The 19,779-nt window shown below is 35.6% G+C and overlaps 1 protein-coding gene across 2 annotated transcripts in view; it reads left to right on the top strand.

The window, feature by feature from the left end:
* The window catches only part of LOC132907068 (furin-like protease 2), a 418,428-nt gene that overhangs the window by 377,506 nt on the left and 21,143 nt on the right, over positions 1–19,779 (top strand). For both annotated transcript variants that reach the window (XM_060959816.1, XM_060959815.1), the window contains exon 3: positions 15,772–15,876. In XM_060959816.1, the coding sequence (XP_060815799.1) occupies positions 15,772–15,876 (105 nt within the window). The remainder of the gene's footprint in view (positions 1–15,771; positions 15,877–19,779) is intronic.

Raw genomic sequence — 19,779 nt, 5'->3', positions numbered from 1 at the left:
TTCGGAATCCCCGAAGCACCTTTGGTAAGGAGAATTTCGAAGCCCTCGCTATCTATCCTTCCGGTCCTTTTGCAATCCCCCGAGTGCAAGCGTGCCGCCAGCATTTCCATTTGCATGGATTTACATGCTCGGTAGCCTTGCCAGCGCGTACATACCATGTGTCCATATGTCTATCCTTATTTCGAGACCTTTCGCTCACCGCTGTCAAGACCACGTCGATTTTTCACATTTTTCGAATGATCCGCGTGCGATCATAGGTTTTGTTGCCTCCCACGATATTCAAATCAAATAAAACTTATCTGATCTTATCGTCGAGATCAGTTTAGATGAAAAATAAGTCAAATATACAGGGTGTTTCGTTTTAATCTATAGGTACGAAGTACTGGCAAAATACCCTGTATGAAAATATGTCAATGGTGTAATTAATTTTCCTGTAGATGAACGCATAGAGATCATAATATAAATATGGCGTATGTGTTCCGGCAATTACGAAACTGATGTAAGTCGTATTACATGTATTTCGTTTCTAGGTATTTAGATTTGTGCGTTCGATCGTATTAAAAAGTATCTTTTCACTGTGATATAATATTCGCGGAATATAGGATCTTCCAACCTGGAATTTGTACAGGGTGCGCCGTTAGAATCCGGACAAAAGAAGTTTTGTGCAGAAAGTTGTTTATTTAAGTCAATACACAAAAACACATGAAAATGTTGTTATATCTCATTTAAAGGGTCCTTGCTGAGAACTTTTATTCTATGTAACCACCCTCTGCCTCTATGACCTGCTCTATTCTTGCTCTAAAGCGCGAGCACGCTGACTTCAACTGGTCGCGTTTAATTGTCGCGAATTCTGACTCGATAGCAGCTCGTAGGGAGTTGACGTTGGGGTGCCTGCATTTATTAGTTTGTCTCTCGATAACGCCCCACACGTAATAGTCCAATGGGTTTAGGTCGGGACTGTTAGGAGGCCAGAAATCTTTCGACCAAAACATGTCCACATTGTCAGAGAGCCAATTTTGAACAAGATGACTTGTGTGAGCAGGTGCGCCATCTTGTTGAAATAAATACGGCCTTCCAGAAGCCGTAATTTCCATCCACGGCTTTATTACTGTCTTCAGGACCTCCAAATAAACCTCCTTTGTGATTCTTTCGCCTTTTTGGAAGAAGTGCGGAGGCATGACGTCGCCCTCACTTGAGACAACGCTCAAAACGTGAACACTTGCTGGAAATTTGGTTTTGCCCACAACAGGAACATCTTCGAGATTGTGGGCCAGCCAACGGTCGTTCCTCCGATTCTCTTTGGCATCCACCCGGCGCGAAGACTTTCTATAATCGCCGCTCTTCTATCGTATTCCGGGTTTTGCTTAACGAGTTCTGTCATTTTGAGGTTATAGAAGACTTATTGACATATTTAACTAACTTCAGAGTCAATCAGCACAAACATCTGAATTCTAATATGGTGGGAACTACAAATTGAATTCTGTCCGAATTCTAACGGCGCACCCTGTATATCATTGTACAATTTCATGATTAACTTGTTCGAGAATACGTCTTTCAAATACTTCAATGACTTACATCATTTTTAAAATTAATAGTATATCCTAGTAATTCACAATAATAGGAAATAGTGGATTTTATTAAGAAAACAAATTAAAAATAAACAGATTTATTTACTTAGATTATATGTATATATTGTAATTTTGCACAGTCAATTATTAATCGTCCTCTGCTTCGATAACAACATTTTCTGTCTCTGGTATTTAAAGGGCTCTAAAATATTCATGATGAATGCGGAATGTAGGGTAGTAGATCCATTACGTCATTATATATTTTTCTTTTGTCACTTGCATATAATGGAGATAAACTGTAAATTGTAATATAATTTTGGCCTTCCCCCTTTCAACGAAACATCTACAACATGAAATTCCGCTTTAGAATCCATTCATCTTTTATAAAATATTTTGTACGAGACATTACCATACCCCATACCTGAGCCTTTATTTAATGGCGTAATGCAAAAATATGTAATAATTATTCTTCTTCTCGCAAGTCTCACGACTCACGCACAAAACAACATATGACGACCACGGATAAATATGTAAATGACATCTTCGTGTTGTTTGCATCTCATTTCACATCCATTTGCTAAAAATTCTTCCATGACACAAAAATGTGAGAAAAAAAGCACGAAAATCGCGACGCTTTTCGGGTTCTCGACACATCACTTTCATGATTATGAACACATATTTCTTTAAATGGAATCGCATAACGTTTAACGTACCGAACGATTCGTTTTGATATTTCTACAAACAATTGTTAACGTACTTATGGTCGTTACTTGCGCACTCGGACCTCTTTCTCGTACAGCTACACTCTCTCACACGCACGCACACTCGCAACTGCATTTTGCGCGCGCCACCCGGCCTTCTCTTTTGCGCGCGCACACTAACATCTCTCACTCGTACGCACAGTTGCATTCTCTCACTTGCACCCATTCAGTAACGCGCTTCAACCGCAGCACCTGTGGGGATGGTCAGTGACGGAGCTGACTCAGTGTTTTTTTATCACTATTACTAGCCACGTTGTGCGTATTTCCGCATGGTGGTGGGGGAAGAGTAGTAAAGTAGGTCACACCGTTTCCCGGAATTTCGACTGTCATTCAGAGAGCCGCGCGAGCTTTAAAGGCACGTATCTCGGCGAGCGTTTCATGTATCGAGGTGGCAAAAATGCGCTTTATCCTGTTATTTCTTTATAATGAACAGTCCTTTTGATCGTTATATTGTAATTGCAATTGATTTTGGTATTTTTATGGAAAAATTTGTATTTTTTGTAGTTTTTCTTCGTACAGATGAAAGTTAAGAAATTTCTTTTCGTATGAACAAGTCGTATCGAAGTCGAAGATTTTTCTCTAATTTTGACGAAGACTGAGTATCGAGGCTCGTTAGTACAATGGATAATTAACTGTTTAGATCGTATCGTGATCTCTGCGAAATATATAGTTCCGCCAAATATCCTGCAATTTTTATATTATATTTTCAGATTTCTTCCAAACTTGACAAACATAATTACGATAGTTAACTTTCATTACAACGTCAATGAAATTTCAAGATGTTTAGTATAACACACGTAATATAATAAAATGTTTATACCAGTATTCGAGCATTTTCGCGAATGGCTGTATAATCCAAACGTGAATACACTCCAAGATACGCTTTACGTATCAACTCGAACAAAAACTGAAATGTCATAGTTCGACCGATGAAGGGAAGCAGTGAAGACGTTTTCCAAACGAAAGCCACTGTGCGAAAGACGAACCTACCTACCAAAGAAGTAACCTATAACATCGATTTGTCCGTTTTTCTCTGCTCTCCCTTTTTTTTCTGCACTGTGATCGTAACGGACGAGAAAATTACCGTAATACTCGCGTCCAAACGTCCGTTCCTTGACGTCTGTTGGACATGACGATATATAGACACGTCCTTTTCCTTCCTCTATTTATATGTGATGGCCGCGTGTCAAATCCTTGTTTTCCGTTTCGTTTACCGGAAATTGATTTTCGATCTGGCATTCTGCAGGTGACATGCATCGTGAACATCGTCTCAAGGACGTCCCTTCAAGGAAATTGTCTGCTATCACGCTGCAGGCTATATCGTTCTATCTTGCATGCCCCGCTGAGACTTCGTACCTTCTTTCTCCTACAGAAAGAAGATTCTTGGATACCTTGGGTTTAAATTCCTTCTATGCTTTTTTCTTCTTTCTTCCCTCCTCTCGAAGAAAAATTTATGAAATAGACGGATTATGAACAGAACGATATTCTCGAAGAACTCTGTTGACTTGCAGAACTCAAGTATTCGTTAAAAGATAGACCAACGTCAACTTGTTACGAAGTACACTGTCCTGCAACGAAACGATACTTGTAAACTTTCGTAGTTAAATACGATATAATGCTTGGAGTCGTTCCCTCGCTGACAAATAAGCCGTCAAGATAGGGTCAAACACCTATCCAAACACTTCTAGGGATACACACGGTCATCAATCTAAACGTTCAACTGTTTCAAAGACGATATGATCCTACTACCTGCGGGGCAAACTTGCGAAACCTATCAATCAGACGACTTTAAAAATCAACTTTTGATCCCAAGTGAAAAATATATCGTCAGGCATTGAGTAATACGTTTGTTAACGTTCCGCGATGTCGATTTTTCATTTTTTGATGTTGGAGATGAAATTCTGTAAAATGAAGAATGTTTGATAAAATTTGTTCGCCTGTAGCTTTTTACGTGAATTCATACCTCCATAATCGCAACTAAAGAAATGGAATTTCTTAAAATAAAAATAATAATGTAAATTAAATGGAGATTTATCTCATACTGTAAATATTACAACGAGTACTATATTTTAGGTATATCATGTTATTTTTTGATATTATGTGCATTTTACGCACCTTTGAATTGTTTAATTTCCTAGAAATGCATAAAAATGCACGATCTAGTAACGACAAAATTACCTGATTCCTATTTGTATTTATTAAACACTCTTCTCTCTTAATTTTTCTTCATTTCTTATTCTTACTCACTATTTATTGAACAGTTTGCAATTTTTTAGAATACACGTTTACCTCTGTCTAGATATCTCTGCTTCGACCTATGCGACATATAGGAACAATTTTCCTTTTGTTTATAGAAGGAACACGTTGCGTTTGATGCATTTAGTATACGCAGAAAGATGGTAAAGTAGACTGGCGAGAAATTCCAGAGCAGGCGCAGATAATTTTCCCTTTGGATATTTCATTTCGTAACAAAGAAACGCTCGAAAAACCGAGAGCAAAACCGCGAATCGTATGGGGAAACGTAGCATTCACTGCAAGTAATTGTCTCTTTATTTTTCGACGCGACTCGTACGTGGACGATTTTACACAATAGACCCGGAGTAGACTCTCGGAACAGCCGTTGCTAGAAAATGATGGAAGCTCGTTGAATTGTCCACGATTTAAGGGGACTTTGTTGATAACACGAGCCGCTGGTTTGGAAGGAAATTCTGCTTTTACAAAACAAAGGAGTGTGTTGACTTGATGGAAGAGCTTTCTTTGTTTCAGTTCCGCTGTTTTACGAGTATGTGTATATTTTAAGCTTAATATTTTTATTATATATCCTTTCTTCTTTTCTCATTCGTTTAATTGATCTCTGCAGTAAGCTAATTAGTCGCCTAATTAATTGAAATTCTAGGTTGAACATCATTTTTAGAAAACGTTGGTCTGTTTTAGACATTTTAACGATCATAGTGTTCTATTAACATTCTCGTAGAAACGGAATTACTTTACTATTATTATACTCGAAGATCGATAGAGAAATAAGTGAAACACATCGCAGATATAATTATATGAGGAGAATTAAAATTATTCCACGCTTGCAAGATTCAATTTCATAAATTTACGTAACATTCGTAATATAAATTCTACAAAATCATTACAATCGTTTGTCCATCAACGTTGGCGCGAGAAAGAAAGAGGATTCGAGGGATCGAGCAAGCATCGAGCGAGCATCGAGCTAAAGGTGGATAACAAAATGGTGGAAAGTGTCATAGCGTTCTTCACGCGATCTTTTATCGGTCTCCCGGCAAACGGTTCGCTAACGATCTCTGGCTTTCTCTGTTCCAACCTTTTATCGCCGAAACGGGATCTAATGACCGGAAAAACATGCTTTTCACCGGTGGCGAGACGCGCGTCTCATTCTTATTCCGCTCCGGCTTTGTTCGACAACGGTGTTTTACTCGTGGCTGAATCATCGCGCTTCGCGAATAGAAGAATGGACACGCGGCAAGAAAAGAAGGAAAAAACCAGGAAAGTTATAATAAATGTGTATAGAACACGCTGGCCATTAAATATGAATATTTATACAGCAAGTTTCTCATTTCATCTTTTAGTGCTTATATTGGATCACGAAAGTTTTTCCATAGAAACCATAAAAAATTGTAATCTTACATAGAACATTTTGAAATTTCATTAACAGTGTAATGAGGAACGATGTAATGATTATATTAGTCTAATTTGGAACCAATCTGAAAATATATGTTGAAATTACAAGACGTTTATTGCAAACATATATCTAGCAAAAAATTAGTATAAACATTGAATAGTCATCTCAAGCATGTAATAAGTGTTAAACATGGCCCTACTGAATATTTAAGTTTAATAATATAATGGTTAATTGACCGCTTCAATACTTTTCTGATCTCTGCGAAATATATTGTTTCCACTAAATATCTTGTAATTTCCACATTTTAGTGTGATTTCAAATTTTATTTATTAATAGACATAGTCATGATAGTCGAGTCTCGTAACGCTACTATGTGTTTCCAAATGTTTCCCATAACGTACACAATATAGGTATTCATAAAAGACGTCTACGAGTGTTCGAATATCTACTTTAAAAAAGAAAAAATTGTCTTCTGCATGGTGCAAAGTATCTTCTTATCTAGAAGGTTAAAGGATATTCGTGGTTCTCTGATTTCGCCGATTTCTCGATTTTTCCACGTTATACAGCGTTAAATAGCAAAGCATCGCGGCGAAAGTAGCACAAAATCTCGTCTAACAGTCAGAATTCCAAACCGCAATTTCCTCCGTTTCTACTTTTCTCTGGAATTTTAGCGCTCCTTCCTACCGTTTCCAACCGTTTCCCTTCCCGGCTGCTTATCTGGTCTCTTCGTGTGGTTTGGACTTCGCTGATTCGAAACAGGGCTCATCGTCAGCTTATTTGGTCCAGTCTCGTTTCAGGGTCGATATTTTCTACTCGTTCGTTGGTCGTACGGAAAAGAAGAGACAGGGAAAAGAAATGATCATGGTTTGATGGTTTTCGCTGTGTGCTCGATCGCGTCCCTTCTCTTTATTAGAAATTAGATCGTTCGACTGGTGAACGATAGAGGGAATTCATCTTAAAATCGTAATAGGTAAATTGGTTGTTTTGCTAATTGGAAGAATGTTGTTGAATCGTTTTAATGTAAATTTTAGGAAGACATTGATTTTTATTTTTACTCTTAGAGTTACATTTCGTTTTATATGTCTGAAAATGTTCGATTTAAATTACGTATTAAATTAAATAAAATAGTATTACATATTTCAAGCTACATACATGTTTTATGTATTAACACGTACGTGTGTAACATTTTAGTAATTAATGAACTTTCTGCTATTGCAACTCACGTCTCGCAATTTTACTTTTTACTAAGGAACTATAAAATAACGGAAATCTCTTAATTACTGTATATATTGTATACCTAATTTTTCTCTTTAAAATTGTATGAAATGACTGTTCTCGATGCAAGAGTTCAATATACTGATACTTAAGCAGTGCAAACGGATTATCGAATAAAATGGGGGCTTTCGTTTCGAGTCTGGGTCTAAACGGATGTTCTTTTATGGTGCGGACGATTGATTCCTTTGAATGTTTCTTCTTTTTCCTTCCATTTACTCTTTTTTTCTTTATTTCGTTGAATTGGCTACTTATTCTATTTATTGGATCGCTTCACGTTCATTCTTACTTAAAATTTAATATCGTATAAGAAAAAGAAGAAGAAGAAGAGGAAAAGGAAGAAAAAGCAGTGAATAGATAAGACGATGGATTCTCCTTGCGTTTTATCATGACGAAACAAAAATGTCGTGACACAGTTACACTATATTGTGAAACTTCGTGGAATGAGATTAATCGTTAATTTCTTATTGCTTTTTACGTTACAATGAGAGAACTAAAATACCAGAATAACCCAGATAAGAGCTGTCCTTCGTATATCAAATTCTACTTTGACGTAATCCCAAGTGTAAAACTGTGTTCAGCATCGATTCAAGACGTGCAACTTTCAAAAACTCTGACACGATCATACTCTACACAATATAGAGCTATCAGTGTAATAAATAAGCGCCAATGCGCCTAACTTATCGTAAAAATACAAGTTACAGACATCTAATAGATCTACTTAGCCATAAACAATAACTGGTCTGAGATTCCACTTTAAATCGTTTACCGCAACAATGACATAACCGAAAGTTGAATGAACTTATGGAAGTGATTATTTATTTCTTGAGAATTAAATATCAGTGGTGTACTTAAATAATGAAATTAAGAAACGAATAGAAAGTTAAATTGATCGGTTTGACTTCTTACATGTTAAAAGGCCAAAGCTTCGTAAATTGAAAAAGCAAACTTCCTTTAAAAACGTTGGAAAATGAAGAAGATCGAATTCGGTTCTTCAGTGGCACATCGTGATTCAATCTCTTCTCTGAACCGTGGATTATCGCACATGTACGACCACCAGTTTCCTCCGTTAATAATAACCAGATTATCAATGTAATTGACAGGGTAAGATGATCTCGTTCATTCATGTTCGTTAGAAGATGGCAGAGTAGAGCTGAGGCAACGATAAAAGTAACGATACTTATAGCGTTAACACGGTGCAAAGACGTCGGATTACTTTGTAACGAGTTAATGCATTTTTCATGCCACTTATTAACGTCGATGACGTTATGGCATGCCACGGCCATAAGCAAATTAATACACGCTACGAGCGCATCTTAGTATATGTAAAGGGATAATTCACGCTAAATACCGTTCGCGAATGTTGTTACACGTTTCGTCAAGCACTATACAAAAAGCTCGAAGAAAACAATATTGATAATTATTAAAGATAGAAAATAATTATTAACGAATACTGTTGCTAAAAAACATATTTGTACGTTACTGTCTCTATATACTAGTTAATTAAATCAGAGTATAATAAATTTCACAATGAAAAAATAATTCCTCCGGGAATTTTAACTACAAAAAAAAAGTACTACCAATATCGTAAAAAATTCTGAACTCTGGAAACTACTTCCACGGACACGATCACCGCAGTAAACTGTACCAATTGGCGACTAAAAACTGTGGCAGCGACGCAGTAAAAGAATAACGCAAAGTGGTCAGTATAAAACCGCGCAAGATCCGCTTTCGAACAATTAAATACACCCGCGTTTTCAAAGCCAGAGCAACGTGCGTCGATCAGGATCAATATCACAACGAGACACGATGCATGAAAAAAAAACAAAGGTATCAAAAGGGAAAACCACCCTTTCCTCAAAAAAAAAAAAGAAAAAAAGGGGAGGAAAAAAGCGAATTCATATTCCTGGGAAACGTTTGAAAAGTGCGTTGAATATCGTTCGCCCCTTCCATTTAAAACGATGACCGTCGATGTACAGGGTGTCCAAGTAATCGTGATAGAACTGACAAAGGGACGTTTCCATGGAAAAAAACAAATCGAAAATGTAGAGTACAATTTTTCCATATTACGCGCAATGCAGCATTTGAACGAGGATTTGAAATAAAGATAAAAAAAAGCATATAACGTGCAGTTTTCCTAAAACTTGATATCAGGATCATCCAATGCGCATAAAAGTCTGTTTATGAGATTTTTGTTAGGATTTCCTTTATTCGCTGGCTCAGTTGAATTATCTTGGATATTTCTTTCTTTCTCTAGCCACACACGGTGACGTTTAAATAAATAATACTGATGCCAGCAACAATCTTTCCATCGTTTCGTAAATGTCATGCAGAAATCGTTTATCCTCCCTTCCGTTTTGTCAGATATCGCGCTGACATTCAGCGTTGAATGAACTAAAGAACAAAGTTTTTGTGTAACTTCAAAAATTTTCTGAAATAAGCGCGGTTAGACATCCAACCTCTTCAACCAACGATTCACGATTACGAGTAGATTTCACTAAAAAAAATAAGAAATATCCAGTGTAGCAGTTTGTAACAAAAAATAATCTAAATAACACTTTAATACAATAATCTTCCTGACACAGAACGATGATACAGAATGATTTGAACAGCTTTTTTTTAAATTGCTCTTTAAACAATGAAAGAAATTTTTTAATTGGAAATCAAAATTCTACATATCTTTGCTCAAATATGCTCCATACTTAAGGTGTAACAAGCACCATCTGACAAAAACTAACGAGCAAAATGTACAATAAATAAGCGAGATATTTTTCTAGTAATTAGGTTTTGATGTACAAACGATTTTTACCAATCCTCTATCTATCTTGGGGGAATTATTATTTACGTCCACATTACGTACGGACTGATGATATCACTGTTGATAAGATAAAATCGAACAATGATTATTTTGATTTTTGCCCATTCTATGTCGTATTGTGCGATGCTTCGAGAAAACTGAGTTTGTAAATTTGTCAAGTATACTTGAACTTGGTTAATCGCAAACTAAACAGCTATAATCGACATGAGTTTAGTCTGCATGTGAAGATAAGTTAGAAACGTAGAATAAAGAAGCAAAGCGCGCTATGAAAAAATGTTATTCTGCCTTTTCGATTTACTTTTTCTCATAGAGTAGCCTCCTTATCGATTGTACTACGGTTAGTGGGACACCGTATGTGGGTACACAATATGTCGCGTTGATATTTTTACTTTTACTGAATACGCTTCGCCCGCGGATTTCGTATCGACAGAAGTGACCTATCACGAGTGCCTCCGCGAAACAACAATGCCGCAGCCAGTTAAGGTCCGTCGCTCATTGCGCCCATTGTTACTGCCATCGCTTTTATGGATCGACAACTGTGAACAAAAAAAAAAAAAAGAAAAAAAATACACAAACGGCCCTGCTTTCATTTCCTAACTATTCTTCACTATCACTGCGTTTCTTCTTTTTTTACAGACGATAGAATTATTGTCGTTCAAGGTTTCAATGAATGGTTAATTCCTCTAAATTAGTTTCGAGTGCCGATAAAAATGAACAAAACATATGCTTCTACATATGCAATAAAATAATAAACATAAATAATAAATAATTTCTCTATGATAATAACGAAACGAAAGCATCAATTATGTGACGCAACTAAATTTACTAAATTTCAGGCTATAAAAATTTCAACAATAAATATCATCTATTTATTTATCAGTAGAATTACTTTACAGAATTACTAGCAAAACCTTCTTGGAAAGAATGGAAAAAAGGGTACATTCGAGAAAATGGTGTTATCAGAATTAGATTGTTAGACAATTCTTAAACAAAAGAGAAAGTCGGCTAGATGGTTCACCGATGAAGCGGCGTGGTTCGCTTCTCGTTGGTCAGCTCTCGATTTTCGTTTCTCGATATATCGAACCACACTGCGAGGTAGCAGAAACGCGACTGCCACGGTATCCGTTGCCTATATCCGGTTTGGCAGAGAGGGTGAGGCCACGATATCGCTGCTACGTGTTCAGCATCGCGGACAGAGGAATCGGTGATCGTAGAGCTTTTGCGGTTTTGCGTTCGATGTTAGCCGATGACGAAGTTCCTGTTTTACCCATGTACAAGATCAAACCTATATTCTACCACGTGAGTCATCTTGCTCGATTGAACTAATATTATTAGCAATATTTTAAAAGTCACAAACCACAAATGACTAAACAGCCAAAATTTGTCTACGTATGTTGAAACAAGTTTGACAATAAAACGAATGAAATTTTATAAACTACGAGTTATCTGATTATCATATTTGATACAAAATTGTAGAACTCGTCGCGTGTCAAATCCCTAATGTCATTAATTTTAATTTCTTGTTGTGAGTTAGGAATTTTTAATTCTTAATACTAATTATCGTAGACTTCTAACAGTTTAAGTTAGGTTAATTCATTTTCGATCACTCCAATCGAGCACGTTTAGGAGATATCGCGTGAGATGTAGAATTGGACATCGAAGGATCCCATAAAAATCTACCAAATCAAAATTCAAAAATAGCGACCGGATGGTATGAAAAGTGGATAGATGTAGGAAGTGTGCAGGTGATTTATCACTGGACGCTGAAACAGGGATTGCATGGTCGTGTACATACAGAGAGAAGGTCGCAGTACGTGGTGAACGAGTACAAGCGCAGCATGGGCCGAATATAGGCAGTGTAGCAGATAACGATTAAGTTACCACAGCAACTAAAGGGAAGCCACTAAATCAAACCAGGCAAGAATGCCTTACGATAACCTCCACATACTGTGGGTCATCGGTCTGCTGGTTAACGGACGTCCTTCGTCGAGGCTTTGCTTCCACTATCGTCCTTGGACAACGGCGAATTAAGGTAACATGAGCACCACAGAAGCCCCCGAGTTTAAGGCTTGCGGGTTAGGTTCAGCAACGGAATTTCCGTTAAGTACCGTACAAGTAAGTCTAGCCGTCAGAAGATCGCGGTTACGTGACTTCCGAGAAGTTTGTAGGTGAATTGACAGCCTTAAAATGATGATAACTAAACAAATGACAATTATTAATGATGATCTACTTGGACAAGTTGATAACAGAAATGCTATGATGATCGGCTGACACGACACTAGCGCCACGTGGACCTTAACTACTAGAGTAAAGTGTACAATGTACATACATATTTATTTATCGATTTATACATTTCTTTAAAGGTAACAGATATGGGTTTCTCGAATACGACACTAGAGTTTGTGTGATTTTAATATCTACCACTTACTGTAGAACTGTCTTTAAACAAATTATTTGTCAGAAATTTTATAATAATTTGAGTTTAGAGTTGTTTGAAGACGTTATATGAATTTCTTCGGATTTCTAAGGAATTTGTTTTAAATCTGCTAGAAATCTGAATCTTTAACAGTGTGCTTCATCTTACAGGAGATGGCGAGAATTATGAAATCTCGAACAAGTTGACTGTATGTACGTGTGATACTTTAAATTGATGATAAAGCAGCGGCAGAAGGATTTGAGTGTCTTTCTTTTCGAGAAATTGACGAGTTTCTTATATCGTATTTTATAAATTCTTTTAATATTATTATTACGTTTTTCTTAATATTAAAATCTTGCAATTTATTTTGGTTCATTTTTTATTATTTTTGTCTATTATAGTATTCCTGCGTATTCTTACAATTTTGCGAATGAAAATTGTAGTAAGAGTATTTAAAACATAAGAAATTGCTGCACCAAGAACATAATTTCTCGATTAATTTCTCGAAAACAAAGGACCGTTTGCCCAAATCTTTTCGGAACTATTTTACTATCAACTTAAAGCATCGAATGCATAATCAACTCATGCGAGATTTCATAGTTCTTGCCACCTCCTTGTTAGATGAGTTTGGTTGTTTCGTAATTAATTGCTAATGCGCGGTTGTTCATTTTTACTATCGGATGTATTTTTATTGAAATGTTCAAAAAATAATTCGTAAATCAACTTATAATTGGGTCAATTATCTGAAAATATTCAATCAAATCGATTATAACGTTCACTATCTATAGAAAAACTTCCATCCTCCCTTCCTCGTTCTTTCCACCCTTTCATGAATGCTCCATTGGTTCAGTGGAATATCCTTTCGAAATTACTCGATCGTGGAAGCGTAGCCGGTCACAGGAGCAACGCGGGTCGCCGTTAAGAATCCCTCTAGGATCCGCAGATCCGACGAAAGCCTGGCACCGAAGCGTCTTAAATCAGCGCGCAGACCGACGAGAAAACAATATCGGCGTTTCTCAAAGCCGTTTCTCTGCTCTCTCGTGAAATGGATTTCCGTGCACGTTGGGAAATCAAGCCAACAACTTGGTCCTGTGCACGCTACGCCAATGTTTCTCGACATTTTTATTCTCGTCCAGCCGCGGATCGATTGAGACTTGCTAGAAAAACCTTAATGACTTCGCCCTGAAACTGGCCAAGAATTCTTCAAACACTGTCGAAACCTCTAGTGATGGCTTCAAGTAGATACATTGAAAGTACCTTCGAACATTATTCCACATTATACTCGATCAATATGAAACATATTGTAGGTATTGTTATAATTGACTGGGTTTCTTGGTTTCAATTTAAAATCTGATGAAATCTAACAAGACATTTTTTAATAAAAAATAGCTAAAAGTAAAAATTCGAAAATGTCAATAGTTTTAACGTACAAGAATTCAGAAATTTGAAAATACGATAATTTTATTAAGATTCTATTACGCTTGCTAAGTACAATGAATTATGAAATAAATCATAAGATTATAAATGAATTATATATTGATATACGTATATTGGATTTGGTTTGGATTTGTAAGTAAATATTGAACTTGATCCCATCACTATTGTGTTCAATATACGACAAGTTCGCGAAACCATCGAAAAGAAGGGCACGTCAGATTTTGTCGGATAAGCAACGAACAGATCGCGAACTGTCCGAAGATTCTTTGATAGATGCCAATACTATTATATTTTTCTGGCGATCTTTGACAGTCCGACAGTTCTGATCTTCCGCTGGCGATCGCTGGTTACCCTCGGAAACAGTGTCTTTCATGTGTTTTGTGTGAACACTAAAAGAAACCGTGGTATACTCAGCGTAAAAAGTTTTGTTGTTTCTTTTGTAAGTTAACATTTTTAAGTTAACATTTGACAGTAAGAAAATAGTATAGTTTTAGTTTTAGTAGTAAACATAGGAATTTATATAATATTCGAAGTTTTCAAGTTAGGCGCGCAGGAAATAGGAAAGAGACTGTTATTTCGGGAAAAATAGTAAGATAAAGGAAAGCTTCTGTTTGAAGTCTTTTAATATTGAATTTATTTTCGGAATTATTAGAAACTGATATTTTATTTATTTCGTTTTAAAATATGGAATAAAGGATAGAAATGATAACATTTAAATCAGGATTAATATTATAATGGTTAAAAAATATATTTAATTGTTCAACTCATTATTAGAATTTTGTATCTCTACCGAGTGATTGTTTTTAAATTTATGGTAGAAGTATAGTTTTGTTATTTGAAGATAACAAATCTCGAAACGAAGTCGATGGAGTGTAGTGAACCTTGACAGAATATTGATGGATAACTTACAATAGTGTGCGGATGTGCAGCAACACGCAATATCATTTTCAGAAAAACTTCGTCAGCGTCTGAACTTAACTGCTGACGTTTTTCACATAAATCCATAACACGCAAAGTATTATCTAGTTGCGAAAAAAAGAATTTGAAGTTTGCTTATATTAAACTCGAAAAAATTATAATAAGTCAAAAAATTACTCTTTACTGGACGAACATGCAAATTAAGAAAAGAATCGACTTTGAATTATTTATCCAATGATTTACCATGAATAAAACTCTCCTGATGAACGTTCTCCTTATTCAAATATTTTGTCAGAATTTTTGATAAATTATACACATATATGAATATCTGTTATTGTGACATAATTTGACAACCACTGGAACACACGAATGTTGAAAGAAGACATTTTCATTGTTGTCTTTGGCCCCGTAGTAGCGGTCAATAATATCGAGTTATCAAGCAACCGGTGAAAAGTGAACGGCTATACCTTTTAAAGTGCTCTTTCCCCTCACTCTCAATGATACTCTTCGGTCCATACTACCCGGAAATTGCAAATAAACCTCAAGATCCTTTAAATGTACCATTAGGATCCATTAAGAAACGCGATGAGCACTTTGGAAAGTACATTTCCCGAGAAATTGTCGTTTCAATTTTCAAGCTGGTAGCCATGAATGAGTATAGAGTTGAAAAGGATGTGATTTTTATTTGAATTCAGGAGAATTGTGTGTTATCCTAGTAATTCAAGAACGAAACAAAAGCTTTATGTTTGTTGATAGAAACGAGTAAATACAAATTGCTATACATGATTGCGACGCTTCATTAAAAGGGAAGGATATGCGTCAATATTTCTTGCAGTCACTGTACGTTACCATTAGAAATTAGAATAATTATGCAAAACTTGTTAATGCTTGGAACAACCACGAAACTAACAGAGGCTGGTTCTGTTTGTTCTCAGATTGGAGCACTGAAGGAATACTTCCTGTTCGCTGACAAACGACTTCACAAGAGATCCCTCTCCAGCAGCGAATCGCATCACAAGACTCTAAGGGATGAACCGAGGGTAAGTGATTCCATCTTTGGCGTGTCAGAAATGGTAAAGGCGGGTACTCATCAAACTTGAACAACTAACACGGGTACAGGTGCGAAATATATAAAAGCAGCGTAATTGCACGGCGTCTGTCATCGTGCCTGGCGCATTGTTTATCTTGGCATTCTAATTTTCTGCCAGCGTAATTCAAATGGTAATATTCTTCGACGTTAAATAATACCCTGCTGTTTTTTCCCGAAGTTAGAAGTTGTTTCATCTTGGCGATGGTATTTACCTGGTTTATCTTGCGAATGAAAGAAGCGATTTAAACAATTTATGAAAATATCGTGAAAACTTCGTTGACACTTGTTACGTTGTAATATATGATATCTTATATTAGGTTATCCGAAAAGTGTCTTTCTTTTACAGACACGTCTTTTACAACAACGCATTTTTATACAAACATGAAAACTAATCTGTCGAACATTGTGATCTTTATTTTGATAGAACAAAATGGATCATACGTAATTCGATAAAAAAATATAAAACGAAAAATGTTGTGCATCCATTATTTCCTTATAAAACGAAAGAAACTTTTCGGATCACCTAATATTATATTCTTCAGATGTTCTATATATTTTTGTACGTTATACACATCCTGCGAACTTTGCACCTTTAAATTCATCATACACGCATAAAAACCTGCAAACTAATAATCGCACATAGAAAACAGAAAATTTCGTTCTTAAATGGTAATATTTCAGGTATGAGTAACTTTGCGATTTTTTAATTGAAATCTCTGGATTATCCAGTCGGTTTCATACCGAACTCTTCTAACAGTAACTCGCTACATGGTAGCCAACCCATAATACTTATAACGGTAAAAAGTTATAAAAAGGCAGGGAGAAGTCTTAAGCATGGAACGTAGCATTAAAACAGAGAAGTGGCCATCGGATGACCGTCTCAGATCGTCGACAGTGTTCTCGTTCTCTTTTCAGCTAGCAAAAACACGGTGGAATATCGCGCTGTTTCTAGAGATAATATTGTGCTTGCACCATCTTTTCAGCTGCAGCCATTGTCTTTTTCTCGCCGATGAAGCACTTCGATGCGAGATGAAACGCCGCTGAAAAGGTTTATTCCACAAATACGGAACCATTACAGCACACAGTAATGTGTATTTATGACGAAGCTGTAGAAACAATCATCGAATGGATGAAATAACTGAAGGATATCCCGAGGAGCGATTAATCGGGATTTCTCGTTCATTCGATTGATATCCAAACCGATTGTATTGTTAATGGAAAGTATTTTTTCTTTTTTTTTTTTTTTTTTTTGAACAGACGAAAGAGAAATAGATTTCTCGAAGATGATCAGTCTTAAGTTGGTTTATAGAGTGAAAAAGGATGTTTAACTTTGAAGAAGGAGTTACCTGTGTGGGGATCATTCTGTATTTTTAGTAAAAGATAAAAATAATTGATAACTTGAAAAATATATTTGGAAGAATATTTTTGTTTAATATTTTGTTTAAAAATGTACATTTTGAATATCTTAAATTTTTCGAAACACTCTGTCCTATATTTCCCTACATTTTTATATTCTCTTATTGATTTTTTCTTTAAATAACTATTTAGTTCGGCGAATTTTTAAAATCTTTTATACATGAATCAAACAAACAACTATTGTAATTGGTTGATTTAATACTAACTCTTATTCAGGACATTTTGTCTTTTCTGTCACATTATCAAAAGTATCTAAGCAGCTAGCTATTAAAAAATTTACCTAGAGTACCTAAATTTATAAAAGTAATATTATATATTTTAATTCATCAAATTTTGTAAAACCAGAATGTGTTTCCCAATAAAATGTATAAAAATGGATTGTATTGTTCAAGCAACGATGCAGTGTAGGAAAGCAGCTTTTACAACAAACAGTTACACATAGCAATTGCACTATCTAAACACTGTAACGTCCTTACCTAGGACCTTCCTGTATACATATATATACATACATACGTAGCATTTACTCAGCCGTCATGTAAGATTAAGATGGCGTGTTATGTCTAGATTAGTATTACCTATCAACAGTACTTACGTGGTACGCCAGTGATTTACTGGAAACTAGAAATTTATAGGAATTATAACACCATAGCAAGGTTAGATTAGAAATCTCAAATAGTTAGTATTAAATAAACTACTGTTTCCAATACAATTTATTCAATTCGTTACTTTATTTTATGCACCCTTTCTCTAAAACGCAGCTCAGTTATCTACCTTATCAACTATGTAAAACCAATCTCACAGTCATTCATTAACCTGATTAATACATGATTGTTTCAGTATAATCGTGTATTGATCGGATTTCAAATAAAAATCAGCCGCGTTCATTAATTTGACTTGTACTGTACCGAAAATTGCCACGGCGTATCGTTGCATAAACCAACCAATTATCCAAACTGTTTTATCCCCCAATTTATTCAAACCAACGGAACTTTACTAATAGTCTATAAATCGAATGACTATATTGCGCGTTACGATTACCATCATTCTCGCTTGTTAATTTCAACATTCTAATCACCCGGTTGAATTCTATTAACTATGTATTTAACTATATATACGAACCATTAAAGCCGATATATTTTTACTTAGTAAAGTTCGATGCACTCGTTGATAATCATTAGAATACAGATTCTTGTGTAGCTATGGGATATTTGAAAGTGCTAATTACACAAAATACACATAATGTGTAAAAATATATAAAATGTTCAAAATACTCGTTATGAATTTAGTAGATAAAACAAACTTCTATTTAGTTTACATTTCATTAGTTATGATCACAAAACTTTGAATTAAACTGCTTTGAAAAACGATCAATGTACCTTTCTAAATTCATGAAATGTTATTAAATAGCATCTCCGAACTAGTCAACCTCTTCTCTGTATCCTATTACAAATTAAGGTGATCAGCGTTGCAATTATTTAACTTCTAACGTGCTATAATAATTTAATTTTCTTTATCCATCTTTTTCTATAATAGACTTATATTTTCTATTTTCTCATATATCTATATTCTTTTTGTTTTTTGGAACTATTATTCATTATTATCATTCCTTCTCTCCCTTATATCATAGGTTTTTATATCCGTAATATTCTAAATCTTTGGAAAAGAAATCTTCCAAATGAAACTTTACAAATGAAACTTTACAAATGAAATATCTGTGATATAAGTAAATTTATCTAATAATCTCCGTATGAATCCACGGAGTCACGTTTTCACAACTCTAACTAAACAATTGATTCAAGCTGGAAACAAAGTTAAACATCGGTTAAAAGTTAACAGCGAAACTTTTCAGCAATGAATGCACGGAACACAGAACGTTTGAAATCTCTACATATTCAGCGTCGCGTTTTTTCAAACATCGGAATGCTACGACCGTGACACTTACGGACACGGAACGTAGACGAATCCTAGGAACTTTTGGCTGCTATCCAAAATTCAGAGGCCGTGAATTTTCGTGGCGAGGCTTTAGCGTCGATATGAATGAAACGATGACCGGGGCGTCGCGCGTTTCACGCTCCGCTAGGTCGAAGCTCAACCGCGAAAACGGTACTCGTCGATGGTACCATTTACAAGGCGCCATACGGCCGAATTCGTTTATATTTCGTGGAATTTTCCACCGCCTGCGTATTTTTCCTGTTAAATTGGCATGGGCTTGCTTAAATGTGCCACGTGTGAACTGTGAATACGCAAAATTCTTAAAAGCAGCATACCAACAGACTGGTTACTGAAACGTAACGTTATGCTGCAGATTGTTAGATCTCAAAGGAATATAATAGAAGTTCTAGATCATTGCTTATAAAATATGTCATTTTATACGATAAAACTTTAAGTGCACGTAGTTTCTTTGGAATATCGTATATTTGATCAAAGTAATTTACAT

Source organism: Bombus pascuorum, chromosome 5 (genome assembly GCF_905332965.1).
Source record: "Bombus pascuorum chromosome 5, iyBomPasc1.1, whole genome shotgun sequence".
NCBI classification, from domain to species: domain Eukaryota; kingdom Metazoa; phylum Arthropoda; class Insecta; order Hymenoptera; family Apidae; genus Bombus; species Bombus pascuorum.
This window is presented reverse-complemented; position numbering and strand designations above follow the sequence as displayed.